Source organism: Pygoscelis adeliae, unplaced genomic scaffold (genome assembly GCF_000699105.1).
Source record: "Pygoscelis adeliae isolate BGI_AS28 unplaced genomic scaffold, ASM69910v1 Scaffold69, whole genome shotgun sequence".
Taxonomy (NCBI): Eukaryota; Metazoa; Chordata; class Aves; order Sphenisciformes; family Spheniscidae; genus Pygoscelis; species Pygoscelis adeliae.
The window spans coordinates 1,722,143-1,739,973 of NW_008825619.1; the positions used below are offsets into that span (position 1 = coordinate 1,722,143).

The window sequence follows — 17,831 nt, forward strand, 5'->3', positions numbered from 1 at the left end:
ATCAAAGTGGCTGAGATCTTAAAGCAGTATCGTAACAGCAATGTACACCTTTCACATTTCACAGGGTTTGTAGTTGATCTTTAACATCAGAGAGTTTCTGTGGGAAGGATCAGTAAGAAAATAATGACTGTCCTTCTCTTTTACTTGTTTCTACTTTAGATTTTGACAAGGTGTTCAATGGATGGTATTGTAACTTTTTCCTCTTCTTTTTTTTGTTTTTTGTTTTTTCTTTCTTCCAAGTGGCTTGTCAGGGTAGAGGGGGAAGGACTGAGCTATACCCTAGTGGTCGAATGTCCATGGGGCAAATTTGTACTGTTTTGTCCTCCACTGAAGGTGTTGAAAGTATGCAAAGGCTGCATTCCTGTTAATGTATTTGGAATCATGGTTATGGTGTTGGGTGTCATTAGTGGGATGTCATCTGGGGACCTTCTCAAAGTAAGCGTGTAGTCAGGCGGACAGGTTAGTCTCAGCGTGTCATGGGCCTGCAACGATTCACACTCGTGGTCATGTTCTAGCTGTTTCATCTGCAACGACATAATCTCTTCATTTTGTATGTGTGCGATATCGTTGGTTGTGTTCCTCTGGGGGCTAGGGCGCCTGTGAGTCTCGTGACGCCGCTTGTCCTTCTTGTAATATAACGCAGCAAAAGCTAAAATATTGAGGAACAGCAAGGACGCCCCCACAGCAATGGTGACGCTCAGCTCCGTGGAATAATCTCGCTTGTTTTCTATCAGAACTGTCGTATCCTCCGGAGCTGTTTTATGGGTGTCTTTCGAATGTTTGGGATTGTTGGCAGGTGTCATTGCTGGGCGTTTGGTGGCTGGCCACAATTTACCAGGAGAACGTCGTGTCACATAAGGAAATGATGTCATGTCAGGAGGGGGGACTTTAGTTGTGGTGGAAACATACTGAAATATTTCATTCAGGTTGTGAAGGTGCGGTACGAGCTCCAACCAGAAAGCAACTTTTGTTGCTCGGTAGTGATCACGAACTCGGGGTTTCAGGCCAATATGCAGATAAAGCTGGTCTTTAGGATTGTATTTGGACCAGGCCACTTCTTCAAAGCGGTTGGGTTTTGTGTGGATGAACTTTGTGTCCTGTGGAACAGGCTGGTTTGGATCTCTACAAAAATAAAAACAGGCAATATTATAGTCATTAAAAAAAAACAAAAACAAAAGCAAAAGACAAAAAACCCTCCATCTTTTAGTTAATGGTTTACCCAATAATTAACATAACCTAAAACCAGAAGCTAAGAAAACCTCCCAAACTTAACAACAGATGTTAATAAATAAACAAAAGAAAAATTACTTACTGTACAGTGCATCTCAGACACTATAATACTTTTTTACATGAAAATGGAGAAAGGGTTGTGTTTCAGCTCCCAAAAGCTCATCTGAAGTTCTGCGATTCAGTATCATACTCCAAAGCTGTCTTAGAGAGGCACTAACTACCTTTCCCCATAGTAAAGGTGTGTAGGTTCAGCTCTTCTCAATGTTTGACATTAACTTTCTCATTTAAGGTACTGTGGGGATAGGATTTTTAACTATGGACATTACTGAATTCGGTTTTAATGAGCAGGTACTGTACCCGTGAGAAAGCACGCAGGCAGAAGATAAGGAAGAAAGGAATGAGCTGCTGGAAAGGAGTAAACAAGATAAGGACCATGAAGTCATGCTGTATGGTCAGGAAGAGCAGACCTATCCGCTGGAGCATAGATGCGCGTGAAAACAAGGCTGTAACCTATCTGCAGGCTGCGGATAGTGCGTGGACACTTCTGCTTGCTATAAATTACACTAATGTAGAGCAATAAAGGTCTTTGGTTGCTGCTTGCCAGAGTCCGTGCCGTTAATCCCCGCAAGGTACCACTACTTCCACTGCTGTAAGCAGTAAATATGGGCATCTAATCCCTATGGCAATGTTGGAAGTCCATGTGACCATAAGGATTTATACTAGCTGTCTGTATTACATAAAAAACTTCAAACATGAAGTAGCAGGGCTAATACATGGAACTGGGAACTATTTCTCTTTGTGTTCCTTTACTGAGTTATTGGTCCCCCTTTGTTCAAATATCTACTTTAGGGAAAAGCCTTCGAAGTATCTGTATGTTGCAAATCTTTCCATCATTTGCATTAGATTACTACTTGAAAATTCCATGTGCTCATTGCTACTAAATAACTATGTTTAACAGCTGTAGGACAGTGAGCCTTAATTCTGTCCCAGTTTGTAGGGATGAGAAATATATTAGCTGAGATCAAGAAGTTTTATAGTAGTTAAGCAGTAGTAGAGATGAGTAGTACACTACTCAGAGATAATTTCAAAATTGGTAACCCAAATATTTAATTGAAATTATGCTTTTCACATCTTTTCTTTTCTTCTTATAGGTTCAGAATAAAGACAAAGCAATGGCACAAAAAGCATTTAAATGTGGTCAATGTCTATGTATCCTTATAATTTTGGTAAACCTTACATAAATATGACTTCCTTTTGGCATGAAAAAATACAGAAATTTAAAATTACTAATATCAAGTTTAATATCCTGTTGTGCATGAGTTTGAATCTTCTTTTGCAGCAAAGCATATTTTCTGGGACTTTGTGGTATATTATACTGAGAGTACATGATTCATTTTCTGTGCATTACTCTCAGAACTTTCCATGCTCCTTTCTGTTCCCATATGCACTAGTTTATTTCCTGTGAAAATGATTCTAATATTTTCCTTTTCTTCCAATATACTGTTATGTATGTTACGGGAATACCAAGACCCACCGCTACAGATTTTAAAGCATCTTAGTTTTTTTCTTTTTCCATTTTCAAAAGCTCATGAACATGATTGCCTAGTTTAGCATTCCTTTGCTGTTCATAAAGAGCTATTCCTTAGTTCTTAAACCAGACGTGCAATTTGACTTTAATAATCTTGTGATTCCTGTATTCATCTGATTGCCTGATCTTTTTTTCTTACCTTTTTTTGAGTGAAAGGAAGAATTTTTTTTCTACATAATTTTTAGTACTTTGGTTTACTTATGCTTGTGGTTTTAGGTGTTTGGGGGTTTTTTGGGTGGATTGTTTTTTCTTTATATATTATACCATATCAGATCTTTCCCATCTCAATATGATATAAACTAGGGGTTCCAGAACTGTGGTTATTTCATCTATCTATCTATCTATTTATTTTTCATTTTATGTAGCAATAGTTAGCCAAATAGTGTTAATTCTGAACAAAACAATAATTGCTTAGTAATTGTTCATCCTAGTTGAAGCTAGAGGAGTAATAACCACTTCCAAGCAGCACAGCAGCAGATGTATGCTGCTACTTTGAGGGATTCTAACATGCATTCAAGAAGGAAATAAAAGTGTTTCTTTTGTTCTTAGAGAACAGACTGAAAGATTTGGCAAATCCAGAGAGGAAGATATTGCCCAATTCAATATATCTACTGCTACAGTACTTTGGGGTTCAACACAAATTCTAAAGCAAATTAAAAATCAGTAAGATTATCAAAATGCAAAAATGCAAAGCATTTTTCTTGTCAGAAACTCAAAATCCTGCAAGAATTACAGCACAAAATCCATCTTACGTTCTCCCCGCTTGCTGTTCTGATTCACAGCACAAAAGAATCCGGGAAGGGTCCTACAGAACATGTCTAAATTAAGGTAGCTCATGTAAACAAATTGCACTTGATACACAGTACGGGAGATGAAGAAGCTGAGAACTCATTTCAATGAGCCAAGCTAGACATGCACTTTTTTTAATTCTTTTTTTTTAATGCCCCTATAAAAATGACAGCAGATGATGATTTTAGGAACCAAACATTTTTTAAATTAGCATTCACTTCACCTACAAACAGCCTACAAAACACGTAAATATCAACCTCCCTTTCCTTTCCCTCTCTTCCATACTCTACCTCCATCTCTCCTTTTTAACTATATCTTTTAGGAATAGCCAATTATGCTGACACCTCCTCCAAAGACAAGAGAGAAAATTACATTACATGAGGCTAGTCTTGTATTTCAGGATTTATTTACATGGCTGTGTGTGGGCATGAAGCTGTCCATTGAAACAAGGAACAGAAAAAAAATCAGCCAGCGCAACAGACGAGTCATTTTTTTTGTTGAGGGTATCAGAACTCTACCATTGGCATCAACTCCAGGGTTGATCACTTAATAACTGAATAAATGGTCTGAATATTCTCTCTGAATTTGGAGGATAGGTATCTAAATGATTTTTTTTCACAAGAAATGGAATAACTAAGTCCAGTCCTAAATAGAAGATCTAATAATGCATGTGTCTTGGTTTTACAGACTAATGATAATTTACCAAAAATATTCAGTGGATATAAATAAGAGGATTTTTACTTTCCTTGGCCCTACTCCTATGTACGCTGGAGACAATTCATAAAATCATAAGGTTACAACTTATGAGATGTTAAGTCTTTTTCTTGGGAAGTTGGGCAGTTTATCCTATTATGAACACTTTTCCAGTATTACAGATAGGCATAAAATATAGATGTACATACAATCATTTCTCCTATCAAACCAGCTGTTCGACAAAACTTTTGATCTGTCACTTTAACTTCAGGTTTCCTTTTGCTTTTTTTTAGCTTCTCACATCACCTTTGTATTTCTGGACATTCTTGTGGCTTAGGTGTGTAATTACAGAACAAAAGTCTGCTAGGAAACCTTCCTTTAAACACCCGCTGCAATCAATGGTGATAAAAATATAATCTGAATAATATATTTTCAGTTCTGTGCTTCTTCCAGTAATGGCTTTCATAGGGACTAGATAATTTGTTTCCCAGTCCTACTTGTTGGCAGGGAGACTTTTTTTTTTTCCTTCATCGTATTGCTAGAACAAAATTGATGATTATTGTTGTTCATTTTGCTCTCTGATTATTCATTTTCACCACTTTTAGAATTCAATTTAAACAGCTTCTCCATCAAAAAATGCTCCCATCATGAAATGCCTGAACTTGTCTTCTATATGATAGAAGACCATACGATGGCCTTTTTTGTCTTATCCAAGGTATTTTTTTATTAATGTGCACAATAATCTGATTTCACCTATCACTTTTCCCCACTTTCAGTCCACACTGATTTTGCTCAATTTAACATATTGCTGTTTATTGATTTTTTTCTCAGGTGATATAAAGTAAATGTGTCTGCAATGGATGCTGACTGAAGAGCAACACACATTCCTGTTCACAAGGTGAATTAGTAGCTGACCTGGAGGGCAAATGAGGGAACTGAGTATTTCATATCTGGTGATATTGGCACGGGAAGAATGATGGGGAATCTTAAGAAGTTTTCTTTTATCCTGAATTCCATATAATATGTTGAAATACCATTCATCTTTTAACTACTTCTGCAACAGCATTACCTATCACTCAGGACAATGGAAATGTTACATTAATGCACTTGAAGTGTTTTATTCTGTTCTGTCGTTCTCTAACTTCATTGGAGAGCAAAATGTCTTAACAGTTACATACTGAGGCTGTCTCCAAGACACTGAAAGGCCCCTTGACCATTTATTTTCTTTCAGCAGTCCTCTTTTCTCCATATTGGGAAAAAAAAAAAAAAAAAGAGAGAAAAACTGTGTGGCATTTCTTCATGCTTCCACTGATTTTTCATGTTGTCACAATATTAACAATGGTACAGCCATTCCTGCCTGAAGCACGGGTACACAAGCATATTTTCCCTTACCTCCTTTCCTCACTTATCACCAGGTCCCACTGTGGCCATGCTCTCAGTCAGCTATTATAACTACTAAGAGAAGCAAATCATAAGTACGCTGTTTTGTTTGACTAACAGAGATTGGCCATTGGAGACAGTTATTTCTTCAGACAAAAACATTAAAAAGAAATGCAAAAGCCTCATAAACGAGTTCACAGAGAATTGATTTGAAAATACACTTTAATCATTGTAAGTTTAATTGTGTCTTCCATTAGAAAGCCAAACTGAATATAAAATATGGACATCCTTAATAACTCAGTTAGGTTTTTGCTTCAGAATCAATGGTAGTAAAATAATTCAGGGGTATTTATCTGAATTACAAAGAAAACAAGGATACATCCTTTAGGCCTTTATCTTTCCCATCACCAGCCTAGGTAGAGCTGGATAAATGGGAGCAAAAAATAGAGTATTGTAATTCCTCAAAAGAGGATAATTTTTAGAAACCCAATAGATGCCTCTAATGAGAGCATGGCTTTGTATCTACTCTATGAAACTTCAAATCCTTCTTCACAAGAGTGTAGCTGGCAGAGTATCTGTGAAGGACTGGCACACATCCCCTCATGTCATTCACTCTCCCCCTGCTGATGTATCTGCAAAGGATGTAACATCGCCCTAACTAACAGAATATTTGAGCACATAAAATTGCCACTACTGTTAGGATAGTACTACTGGCAGCAAACTGGAGCTTTAAGTGTACCTCTTAATGAAGCTCTCACACATAATTTTGCATGTAGTGGAACCAAAAGATGTATTTTCATGTCATTTTTGTATTCGAAATGTAGTTTCTCACACCTACTCTGTAACAAATTGCTTTCGTATTTCTAAAGCATGTTAGAAACATAGTTTTGAAAGGCCAAAATGACTGTTAATGCAAAAAAACCACCACCACCAAAAAAGTCATAACAAGGTATAAAATGGAGAATTAGCAAAATGCAGCTTCCAGGTATTCATTTCAAGCACAATCCATTTGCCATTAAACAGTCACTTTAATTGTCATCTCCTATTTTCTAGCTTCAGTAACTGGCTTCAAAGTAAAACACAATAAAACCACTGTGCCTTGTGCTGTGTCTTTGACATGTAGAGATTTTACAGGATTGACCTGCCCTCCAAACCCAGCCTTGGCAGTAGGCCCATTGAACAGTGTGTGTTTTTTAGCAGCGGGTGGCATGTCAGTTAAACACCCAGCACAGTCCATCAGAACGAGGCACCACCCGAGCTGTAATTATACAATAAGTACCTGGATGCAGCCTCTATGGGAGAGTCATCAAGACTGGAAAAGTCTCAAGAGACATTAAAATTAAATAAATAAATCTGCAGTTTTCATGTTCAAGGCTTACCTACAGGGAAATGTGGAATAATAAAATCTTACAGTTAACAGATTTTTCATATGTGTTGCCATGGGTACAAACACAAAGAAAGCCAAGTTCTATCAGAATAAGGATGGGAAACGATCAATTTAAAAAAAAGGGTGGGAAAAAACCCAAAACAAAGCCCCCAACAACACAGTCTTGAACCATATAAATCTTTTTGAGAGTTGGAGGACCTGAGTGGACACATGGATTCCAGACTGCATGTGGGAGTGTAGAGAGGAGAAAGGTTACCCCAGATATGTCCCCTGTTGCTCTAGGCTTGAGGTGCTACAACCTTCCCCTTTCCATTGGAGGAACCAGAGGTGCAGAGCAAATGTAATCTTAAAATACTATTTTCCTCCAAGTATTCTCTTGTACTCTCCAGAACAATTAGTCACTGTTCATATAAATAAAGAAAAAAAAAACAGCAAGGTTGCTCTTTTCCTTTCCTTGTGAAAACTGCATTTTTTACAGCTAGAGGTCATATTTAATTACACATCTTTCAGACTGTCTATAAAGGGTCAAGTTTGTAACAGAAGATATACCCCATTCTTGTCTCATCAGCAATGGCAAAGTTTCAGAAATGACTAATGGCTCTCCCAAAACACCTGTTGTGCCTTTAGGTGTAGTATGACAATGGGTTCATAACCAGAGAACTGGGTGATGGCATGTATAGCCTGCTGAAATTAGCTTTCAAGTAGCAACAGCTGAAAAGTGCTTGCAATTATGAGTGATGGTGGCAGCTGGGGCTGTGAGAAGCTCCTGTAAGCCTCAGAAAATTACTTAAAAACAACTACAGGGAATAGTCATAAAGTAATTGTAAATAATAGTGAGACTGCGGGGATCTTGCATCTCCATAATAATTCCAGTGATGTATATTTGTGAGGATCTGAAGTCCTCTACATATATGTGACTCTTCATCTATAAAAATAAAGACAGACTGATGGTATAATCATCTTTCTGAGTGTGTGGTACAGCCAGCATGTGGCATTCTCTGTCCATAAATCAAGCTTTCATCCTGAAGTTTGTCCATCCCAGTACTGATGACTTCTTGTTGCCAAATACATCTAAATATTCCACAGTTCATTTGCTATTGTTGTCGTGCTGTGGGATTTCTGCATGCAAAAGTACCTGCTTGTCTAAAATGCAGTGCAACAAAAGCTTTCTTTTTGCCTTTTAAATTGACCTGAAGCATTTGTTTTTTACTCAATCCATGCTCGGGGTTTTTGGTAAGACTGCAAAATCTCTCTCCCTTGAACATCATTTGGATTCATTAAGTGCTGCAAGAGCTGCTGAGGCCTCCGAGTGTTTCACACTAGGCATCTCTGAATTTTTCTTATATAGCTGCATACCATTCACTGCAGTGCAGTAAAGCTGCAGTTTCCAGAGCCCAATCCTGCCATTAAACATTCATTGGAAAGATTTACAGCCCCTTTGTGCCACAAGTATCTTTGTTTTAATTCAGTACCGAAGACTCAAGGTTAACAAAAAAGCCCTTGCTGCTCAAGTAAAACATTGTAATACTCTTTAAAGGAATGCTATAGGAAGAGGACAGAAATTATTAATAGCACGCGCAGATTAAGCTGCTTTGAGCATTCTTTCCTTGATGTTTACAACTCTCTTTCAGCAAAACACTGATGTCTTTATTTTGTTTCATAAGCTGGATTAATTTAAATTTTTTACCTTCTCAAAGCAAAATTTCTATCCGAGTCTCTTCCTCATTCCAGTCAAGTACTTATTATTGCCATTATAGCCCTCAGAGGGAAAAATCTTTCCAGTGTCTGCCTTTGTGTTCCAATTCCTCCCTGAGTCCCCATCCCTGTGAAGGTCGCTAAAAACAAGAACTACCTTTCTTTTGTAGCAGGTGAGTGCTATCTGCCTGACGGTTCCTTCTTCAAATAGCAGACATGTTGCCTCTGATTTTTCAGTATCTTAGTGAGCTGCCTTTTCTCCGAGACATGTTTTGTCTTAATAATTGCCCTAATTTTTGAATCAAAAATACAGTGCATTATTATTCTCACTGAGCTACTGAAAGAAAATCGTTTGAGGGAACACGCTAATTAAAATTCTATTAAATATGAATAAGCCCCAGTTACCTCCTCTCTTACGCAAATAATGCTATAATACTGCTGCAAGATCAGGGTTTGAAGCCACTGCTATGGGATACTGATTATTTTAGAAGTATGTTATCAACAAAAAGGAATGCTGGAGGTTAAACTTACCCAGTTTTGGCAAAGTTAGTCCAGTACGTCATAACTACTGCACTGAGCATGACATCATTCTTGGAAAAGTTGCAGTTGAACAGTTCTGTGGGGCCAATCATAGGGATCCCAAACACGTAAGGGACTTCATCACCGTGAGCTGAATCAGCCCAGCTGGGTTTCATTTCACTTTGACAATGATGATAAAATGCATAGAAATATGTTGGAGAGCCATACTGAGCATGCAGGTCAGCAGTAGCAACAGCTGGAGCAACCCACTGGTGGTCTGTAAAAAGAGCGACCAGGGTCTTCCGTCTTGTTTCGGGGTTTTCTTTGTCTGCCCAGTCGGTGTACATGAATTTAATGGTCTCTCGCAGTGTATCTTTCCCTTCTGGATAACCATATAGGTTGTCCACAAAATTGGAGACGGAAAAGTCAAAATCATTGGGGGAAACACCGTCTTCATTGTCTACAATGCCGTCCACAAATTTTAAACCTTCCCCTTGATTCACACCCAGCATTATATCATAGTTAAGGAATTCCCCTTGCTCCATGAGAATCTGAGGGTCATCTGGAATCACGTCTCCATCTATGACAGGCCCAAAGGCAATGTGGTATGTGGCTGGAGTGATCGTCTGTTGAATGAGTTCTTTGTAATTCTTATTCCGAAGACATTCAACCAAATCAGTGGTATCCAGCATGTCACAGCCCACTTTATCTGCCAATATCCGAGTGTACTTGGCAGGCTGGTAGTTCACTGCCCAGCTGGACAGGGCTGTTCCACTCTGTATGATTGCCTTTTGGAACAAACCTGCAGGTGCAAATCGTTTAAATGCAAATCCAATTATATATTAAAAAAAATATTAAAAAAAATTAAAAGCAGCTTTCACTAAGCAAAGAAAGCTTTGATTATACAATAACTAAAGGATGCGTATACCTAAATTTAAATTCAATTTCCATATATTCTACTCATTGCTCTCTTTTCATAATATCTCTAATAGGTTACTAATTAAAATCTCTCTTGTTCTTGATGCTCACACACATAAAGAAGGAAGGTTTCAGGTTACTGTTTCAAGAACAAAACTCATGCTTGTACTGCAGTTTTCCTGCATCTTTAATGGAAGTCCCCTAGCTTTAGCACAGTGGTAGTCCTGTGAAAATTTCTTTAAAGGAGTGGCAGCTACAAGCAATCATATCCTCTTCACCATGTAAATGACTGTTATAAATGCGCTCTTCAGTAGTTTAAAGGTCAAATGAAAATTACACACTCTCATTTCCTTCAAAGAAGCCATGCATCATATAATTTGAAAAAAACTGCTCTGCTAAAATCAATTTAATAGGCTTGAGTCTTCTACTCTGACATAATTTTTTCTTTACCATCTTTTTTTTTTTTTTTGTGTGTGTGTGTTAGCACTGTCTATATGTTGAATTAAAATATATTTACATTTTTTGGAAGAGATTAAGACAAGATTCAATAGTTCTTTCTGGTTGTTTTGTATGTACTAATATAAAAAGACATGAAAGACCCAGTCTGAAGAGCTTCTATGTGTCACCAGAGCACTGAAAAGCAACTAGAGCTTACTGGTGAATCTGCCCTGTCTGGTTTTTCCTGCTAAGATCACCAAAATGGCCTATTTTATAGTTAAACTAAAATGCCTGGGCCTCTTCTGCACATGGTTTCTACTGTCAAGCTCTTGAAATGTCAAAGACAGTGACAGCTACAAATACATTTAAAGACCTTGAAGCATTTATGGGAAAAACTGGCTGTGGTCAATATACCTTTGTGATGATTACTTACTGCACACGCTATAAAATTTCAATGATATGATTAGTTAAGTTTTTCATGGTTCCATCTGCTTGATTTTGGCACAGCTTACTCAACAGTTATTCACTGCACCCTATTTGTATCAATAGACTAAATTGTCAGGCATAATTCTACGTATTTCCAAATAAGGTGTGTTTACCATCAGCCCTGCTACAATTGCTTGCTAGGGCTTAGCCTTCTGCCATTGATTTCTGTCTGTTTTAATGTGACAGAAGTAGCATGGACTTATAAATACAACAGATATTTTGGCCTTGCCTTCTTTTATAAATTCTTTGTAGATTTGGTCTTATCACCAGGAATATTTATGGTTCAGTACTGGTGCTGTACGTTCTTGGTTGTTTGCCTTTTTTTTTTTTTTTTTTGGGGGGGGGGGGAGGTATTGAAGGTAGAAATCCCACAGCTCAAACACTTACGAAAATCTTAAGAACGCTGTGTGGGATCACACAGTACTGGTGGGGAGTTAAATACATTTTTTAATAAGGTTAACTTATGTTATTATTAAGTAAGGAAAGCATCTAAACACATGTTGGAAGTGCAGACAAGAGTGTGTAAAAAATGAAAAAGGTCACTGCCCTTTTCCATTTTAATTAGGGCAAATTCTTTGATAGAAGAGCCAGTGGAGACTGTTGATACAGCTAGAAAAAGTATATTGCCCATGGCATTTGTTGCATGAAATTTCTGCTATAATAGCATTTAATTTTTCATGTAAAAATATTTATGTTGACTAATACAAATCCAGAATACTAGCTAGTAGGTATTTTACAAAAATTACAGACCTCATGTAACTCTAATTCAGCCTACCTCAAATGGCCATTTTTGTTACACTATAATGTTTAAAAAAAAAAAAAAAAAGCGCTTTGCTCAGAAGATTGTTACCTTCTGAATAGTGAGAAAGTGTCAGAAGACTGACACAGGAAGCTCCTGCCCCAGATCCAAAAATAGTAACTCTTTTTGGGTCTCCTCCGAAAGATCCAATATTTTCTTCAATCCAACGTAAAGCTTGAATTTGGTCAAGCAATCCATAATTGCCTTTTGCAGCTTGGTCCCCGGTACTTAAAAAACCTGTAAGGCAAAAAAAGATAATTTTAGTTCACCAGATACAGAGTTAGCTACAGGGTATCCACATATTAATAACACATCTTCCCATCTTTTCATCTTCTGGGCTTTTTTTTTTTCTTCCTTTTTTTAAAGGGCATGGTCCTAGTTAAATGTCTCCAGTTGCAGGCAGTGGAACTCATTCTGTATGCTGTTTGATTTTGCGCTTTTTTTTTCCCTACTGCAGCGGTCATGTTTATGAAAAATCATTATTTCCTTTTTTAAATAATTCTGTATCAATGCAATAATACAGACTGAAGAATTTAAACATTTGATAACTGTATGTGAGTAAGGCACAAAAACTTAGGAAATCATTTTTGTACAAAGAAGAAGTAAGATACCCAGTCTTCCACCGAGAACAAGGCTCTCTAACACACTTACTTAAATGTTCCTTACCATGGACCAAAATTGTCCTGAACTACACAGCTCTTTAAATTATTGTACTTGTGATATGGATAGACATACTCAGAAATAGAAAAAGAAGGATGAAGAAAATAGTAAAAAGAACAGGAAAAAGGCCTAGGAAAAAACTACACTCCAATTTCACAGAGGATATTTATTAGGAAGATAGCAGGTAAATCCTCAGTAATTCAGCCTTTGGCTGGGAGATTTTATCTGAACAAATCAGGTTTTGTCTCTTTCCTTGGATATTGCAGGGAAAGCTGCGCTGCTATTTTTTGTTCCTGTACTGTGGTTATCAGATTTTAGAAACAAAGCATGACACGTTTGCTGCTTGTCTTGCAACTGAGAACAAAATGACTGGAAGACTAGGACTGAGATTAATTTTGTTTTTCTGAAACTAGCTAAGGTGAAACATCGCAGTTATCCACACTGCCTATCATTCCCAGTTAAGACCTTTTGCTACATCCAAATTACCACATCGAGCCATGTACTCACACTCTTTTTAACTCCCACAGACCTTTTTCTGTCAGACAACGGGAAGTCAGAAGTCTATTAGAAATACCTTACAGCATATGCAAGTTTTCAGATGGACATTACTGATATAGGCACCACTGACAGCTGCTTATCAAGACAAAACAAGGAAATCACTTGGTGTTTCTAAGCTAATTATTGGTTCAGAAAAATTTGCCAGAAGAGGGCCCTAGGACTCAGGAGATCTGTAGTCCTGGAGCAGTTTGAGATGAGGCAGTCTGTAATCTTGAGCCACCTCAGCCTGCTGTGACAAGACCTTCATGCTCCTAGGAAGGACTGCAAGGGAAGCCTGAGGTCCCTAGGGAAAAAAAGGCCTTGCAGTACGTTTCACCTGCTTTGTCTAAGGGGAACAGATCACTGGCTGTAGTTATTTTTTCAGTGATAGGAAGAATCAAAATTTACAAGGTGGAAGGGATTTACAATATGGAGGAAGCAGAAGAGAAGGAAAGGCAAGAGAAAAGAAGAAGCAATTAGATGTGGCGGACATTCACACCTGTATTTCCATGTTTTCTATGGTAAAATTCCTACAATGAGATGCAAAATCCAGCCTCAAAGTTTAAAAGCAAGATCACACAAGGACTAAACTCTAAATATGGAATGCTATATGGCCTAAGTTATGGTGGCATAAATTTCTGCATGCAAGGTTAAGCATGATTGAATGGAATGTATTACCTTGCACCCAAAAGCATCTTTTTCATATTTAATTAGTAATTATTAATAAGTATTTAATGTCAACAAGTGTCTGATTAATCTCTGTATTTTTCACAAAACAGTTGCTTCAACTGCAGTAATACAAATCATATCCTTGCTAAATAGCATTTGATATGTCTTTTTCATAAAGTCATCTCTAATAATGGCAAGCACAGTAGTTAGAATAGCAGTAACATCTTCTTTTTTCTCTTCTATACCAACGGGGCAAAACCAAACAAACTATTAATCCATAATTGCCTAAATTTTTTTAACAGATGTGTTTTTCTCTTTTTCAACTGCCTTTATTATCTTTTTAGGACTGTCAAAGAAAGAATAACCCATTTGCTGGCTTTGTTGCTGCAGCTCACTGCAATGTTCTATAATATTCTATAATTAAGGCTTTATTCAATCAGAACTATGACCTCCCTGGGAGAAAGTGACTGTTGTCACCTTTAAAGCAGCATGGTAATTAATATTCAGAGCCTAAACACATTTTAGCTCTTCCTGCAGCATCAAGCTAAAGCTGGTTGATCTTTGTGATTTTGAATTCTTTCCAAATGTACTAAAAGGTGACTGAATAAAACTGCAGTCAATAAATATCTGGTGTTAGACAAATGAAGATTTTTTTGTTTCCACAGTTCTCTGCTGATTCTCATTAATTGCAAGAACAAATTTTCTTAATTTAAAAACTAATCACAGTGGCAAAGTGTCAGGCCCACATGACACAAACTGAATTCATAAATCTGTCTTTTCTTGATGAGGATATATTTTCTTTCATGCTCTGAATACCAGATCAAAAATATTTGTTCAAAGCCATTTCAAGAATTTCAGGCAAGGAGTAACTATTTGTCCAGAAATACACAACACTAAGAGATTTTTTTTTTTTTTCTGTGACCACTGTGAAGATTTCAGAACAGTATCTTCATATGTCACTCTAAAATCCTGAACAATCAGGAATGCAGCTTTTTTTCTGAGATGGGGATTTATATTCTGTGCCTTTTATGTATATGTTTTTAAGTGCAGTTAAGAATATTCCCCATTTTACGGTTTGGCATGATTTGAAGGACATTCTGTGATCTGAAAATCCTTAGGTTGGGGTTTTGATAGAACCTGGAAGTTCTTCTCACTAGCCTAATGCAACAGAGGAAGGAATGGCAATAGTTGAATATGGAAAACAAAGAGCTTTTTTTTTCCCCCCACATAATGATACAGGAAGACATTAACAGTAATATTCGGTTCTTGACTTCACAAATCTGTCTTCCCTTAAATAATGATTTGCAAGGGTGACCGCATGGCTCTCCCACTGCAAAATGCCATGAGAGCAACAGCTGAAAAAGAGGAACGTGACTGCATCCCATCTGTGTTGAGTGAAATATCCAGAATTGTTTTAAAGGACATTTGCTCCAAAGTTACTGTACCAGAGGAAAAGATGACCATCAGCTGGACTGAGTAGTAACCAGGGAATTAGAGTCTTCTGAAGCAAAGGTCAGCTTGAAAAGAAGTGCAAAAGAAGCATGGCACTTTGTAAAAGTAGAGGGAGGTGAGAAGAAGGGAGCAGCTGGACATGGTTTGACATTGTGAGAAGTGGCCACCAACATTGCAAACTCCCTCCAGCCTGGACAAAGCACCCTCCTGTGGGGTGCCTGCACCCAGCCAGGGGCTGTCCCCGTGGGCTGGCACACAGGGACCCCCTTGGTGTCTGTGGGGCCTCGTGGGGTGTTTTTTTCCCCGCTGTGGGTTGGTGGGTGGTCAGGAGTGGCCAGAGCTCACGTGATGCTGGAGCAGCCATATGTCCCTCACGGAGGATGGAGGAACTTCCACTCCCCCCGATGGGGCTGCTGGTGACCCATGCAGCCTGGGCGTGGCTCAGTGCACACCTAGCTCTGTGCGTTTATGTGTGTGATTAGAACTTTTTGGGATTAGTTATAGAAGGGTGTTTAGAAATTTGCAACTGTTTACTAACCTTTCTTAAGTGTCTAGTATTGTAGTTTATCTTTTATATTGCTGATATTTATCCTGAAAGTATAGCTCACTGACTGAGTGGCTGGTTAGTTATACGTCATTAATAAAGTAATAAACTGCTTTGATACTGATTTAATTTAAACCACATGAAGTGAGCAGCTTTTCCCTATGACAGGTTATTCTTTAAAAAGAAAAAAATTGCATAATTTTATAAGAGGAAACATACAGTTTTATTTATAAACATTTTATAAGAGGAAACATACATTTGTATTACTTGTAATTAATTTTGCATCTCATTTTTTCTACATTCTTTCATGTAGAGAAAAGTAATGCTTCTTTAAATTGAGGTTTCTGAAGTAACAGTTTTATTTATTTTTCTCTGATTATATTAAGGGAAGCATTCTAGACGAATGCTTTAGTTTTAACCTACTAGATTAGCTACAGTCAAGGAGGAAGAAGACTACAAATGGAAATTACCAGGAATTTTCCTTTTCCACAGCCTTTAAAAATTAATGGACTCATAAGCTACATGCTGTCATTTGCACTGTTTTGATAATGCAGTGAAGACACAAAGCTACACACAGAGCTCCTTTAGATCCCACTTACAGAGGAAATCCTTAGGTCTATCTTTATAGTTGGTTTTCCCACTATGCCACATAAATCTTACTGAGACTAAACAAACCCCAACAAACCAGTGGTGATATTTCCCCTTGACTACTACAAAGTTATTTGGGGACCCACAGTGACAAATAGCAGGGGTCAATATCTATAAAGTCCACCCAGACAGTTTACTTCTGTCCAGCTCCAGCCTTGTCTCGTGGCTGGAGGCCATCCCTATGTTAGCATGCTGTGCAGACCTGCAAGAGGGAGTCTAGAACAGAATAGTTGGACCTCACGTCTACACTGTACACATTTTGCATACTGTTTTTTACTATGGCCTAACTCTTGTCCAGTCCCATGGGCTGAATGAATGACCACTGGTGGACATCGTGCATAAGGGGGAGCACACCTTCCAGCTGAGGTTCACCTGGAATAGTCCAGGCTGTACTTTACAGAACCTCTCTGCAATGTGAAACAATGTGTATAGAGGTGGTAACAATACTGAGGTTATCTGTGGAAATGCACTCTTGATCTGAATTAAAACACTAGTCTGGACATGCTCAGGATCAAAATTATATTCTTCCAACCACGGAATTTCAATTTGCAAGAAGCAGGCTCAGGTGCAGCCTCATTTCAGCTGTGGACCTTGTCCAGATATGTGAATAACTAAGTAGGCTGCTTAACAACTATAATGCATTTCACTTACACTAAATATGATATTGGAATATAATCTATGTTAATACTTAGACAAAAGTATTTTCAACTGAAAGTTATGCGGTGATTTATGGGCATTGAATAGATAGTTTGAGGAGAATAGCATGAGTATGTCAAGAAGCAACATCAATCATAACTGACATCTTTGTGTCACGTAGAGCTCTAGATCAGAGGAGATATAGAAGGATGTATGGATCACTGTTAACTTTAGCCACCTAAAAACTCTGTGTCTAATCTAATATTTTTTGTACTAACCTGACAACTACTGTGGAGAGACAAAAAAACCCTCCAAAAGTAGCTTCAGCTTTTTAGACATTAAGTTTTGGATTGGTTGAATTCCCATCAAAGTAATTTTGATTGAGCAGCTTAGACCTGACACCTACCTTTTAGGCAAATTTAGGTGAAATCTGTCCCTACCTAGAGAATAAAGTAATCTCTAGTACTCTTGGCTCCTGTTGCTCAGGACAGATAGACCAGCAAAAGGGCAGACTCTGCTCTGTCTACTATTGAGATGAAAATACTGAATGACTCTCCTAACTTCAGTCTAGTTTTCCCGGATTTAACCAGTAGAATCATAGAATCATAGAATCATTAAGGTTGGAAAAGACCTCTAAGATCATCAACTCCAACCGTCAACCCAACACCACCATACCCACTAAACCATGTCCCTAAGCGCCTCATCTACCCGTCTTTTAAATACTTCCAGGGATGGTGACTCAACCACTTCCCTGGGCAGTCTG

General features: G+C 37.9%; 1 protein-coding gene across 3 annotated transcripts in view; it reads right to left on the reverse strand.

The window, feature by feature from the left end:
- Nucleotides 1-222: 222 nt before the first annotated feature.
- Nucleotides 223-17,831, reverse strand: part of NLGN4X (neuroligin 4, X-linked) — a 126,483-nt gene continuing 108,874 nt past the window's right edge. For 2 of the 3 annotated variants that reach the window (XM_009333382.1, XM_009333379.1), the window contains 3 exons: nucleotides 11,974-12,159; nucleotides 9,294-10,083; nucleotides 273-1,122 (listed from right to left, as the gene is read on the reverse strand). In XM_009333382.1, coding sequence (XP_009331657.1) covers nucleotides 273-1,122; nucleotides 9,294-10,083; nucleotides 11,974-12,159 — 1,826 coding nt within the window. Of the gene's footprint in view, nucleotides 1,123-9,293; nucleotides 10,084-11,973; nucleotides 12,160-17,831 lie in introns of all 3 variants that reach the window. The other variant, XM_009333380.1, reaches the window with a different exon arrangement.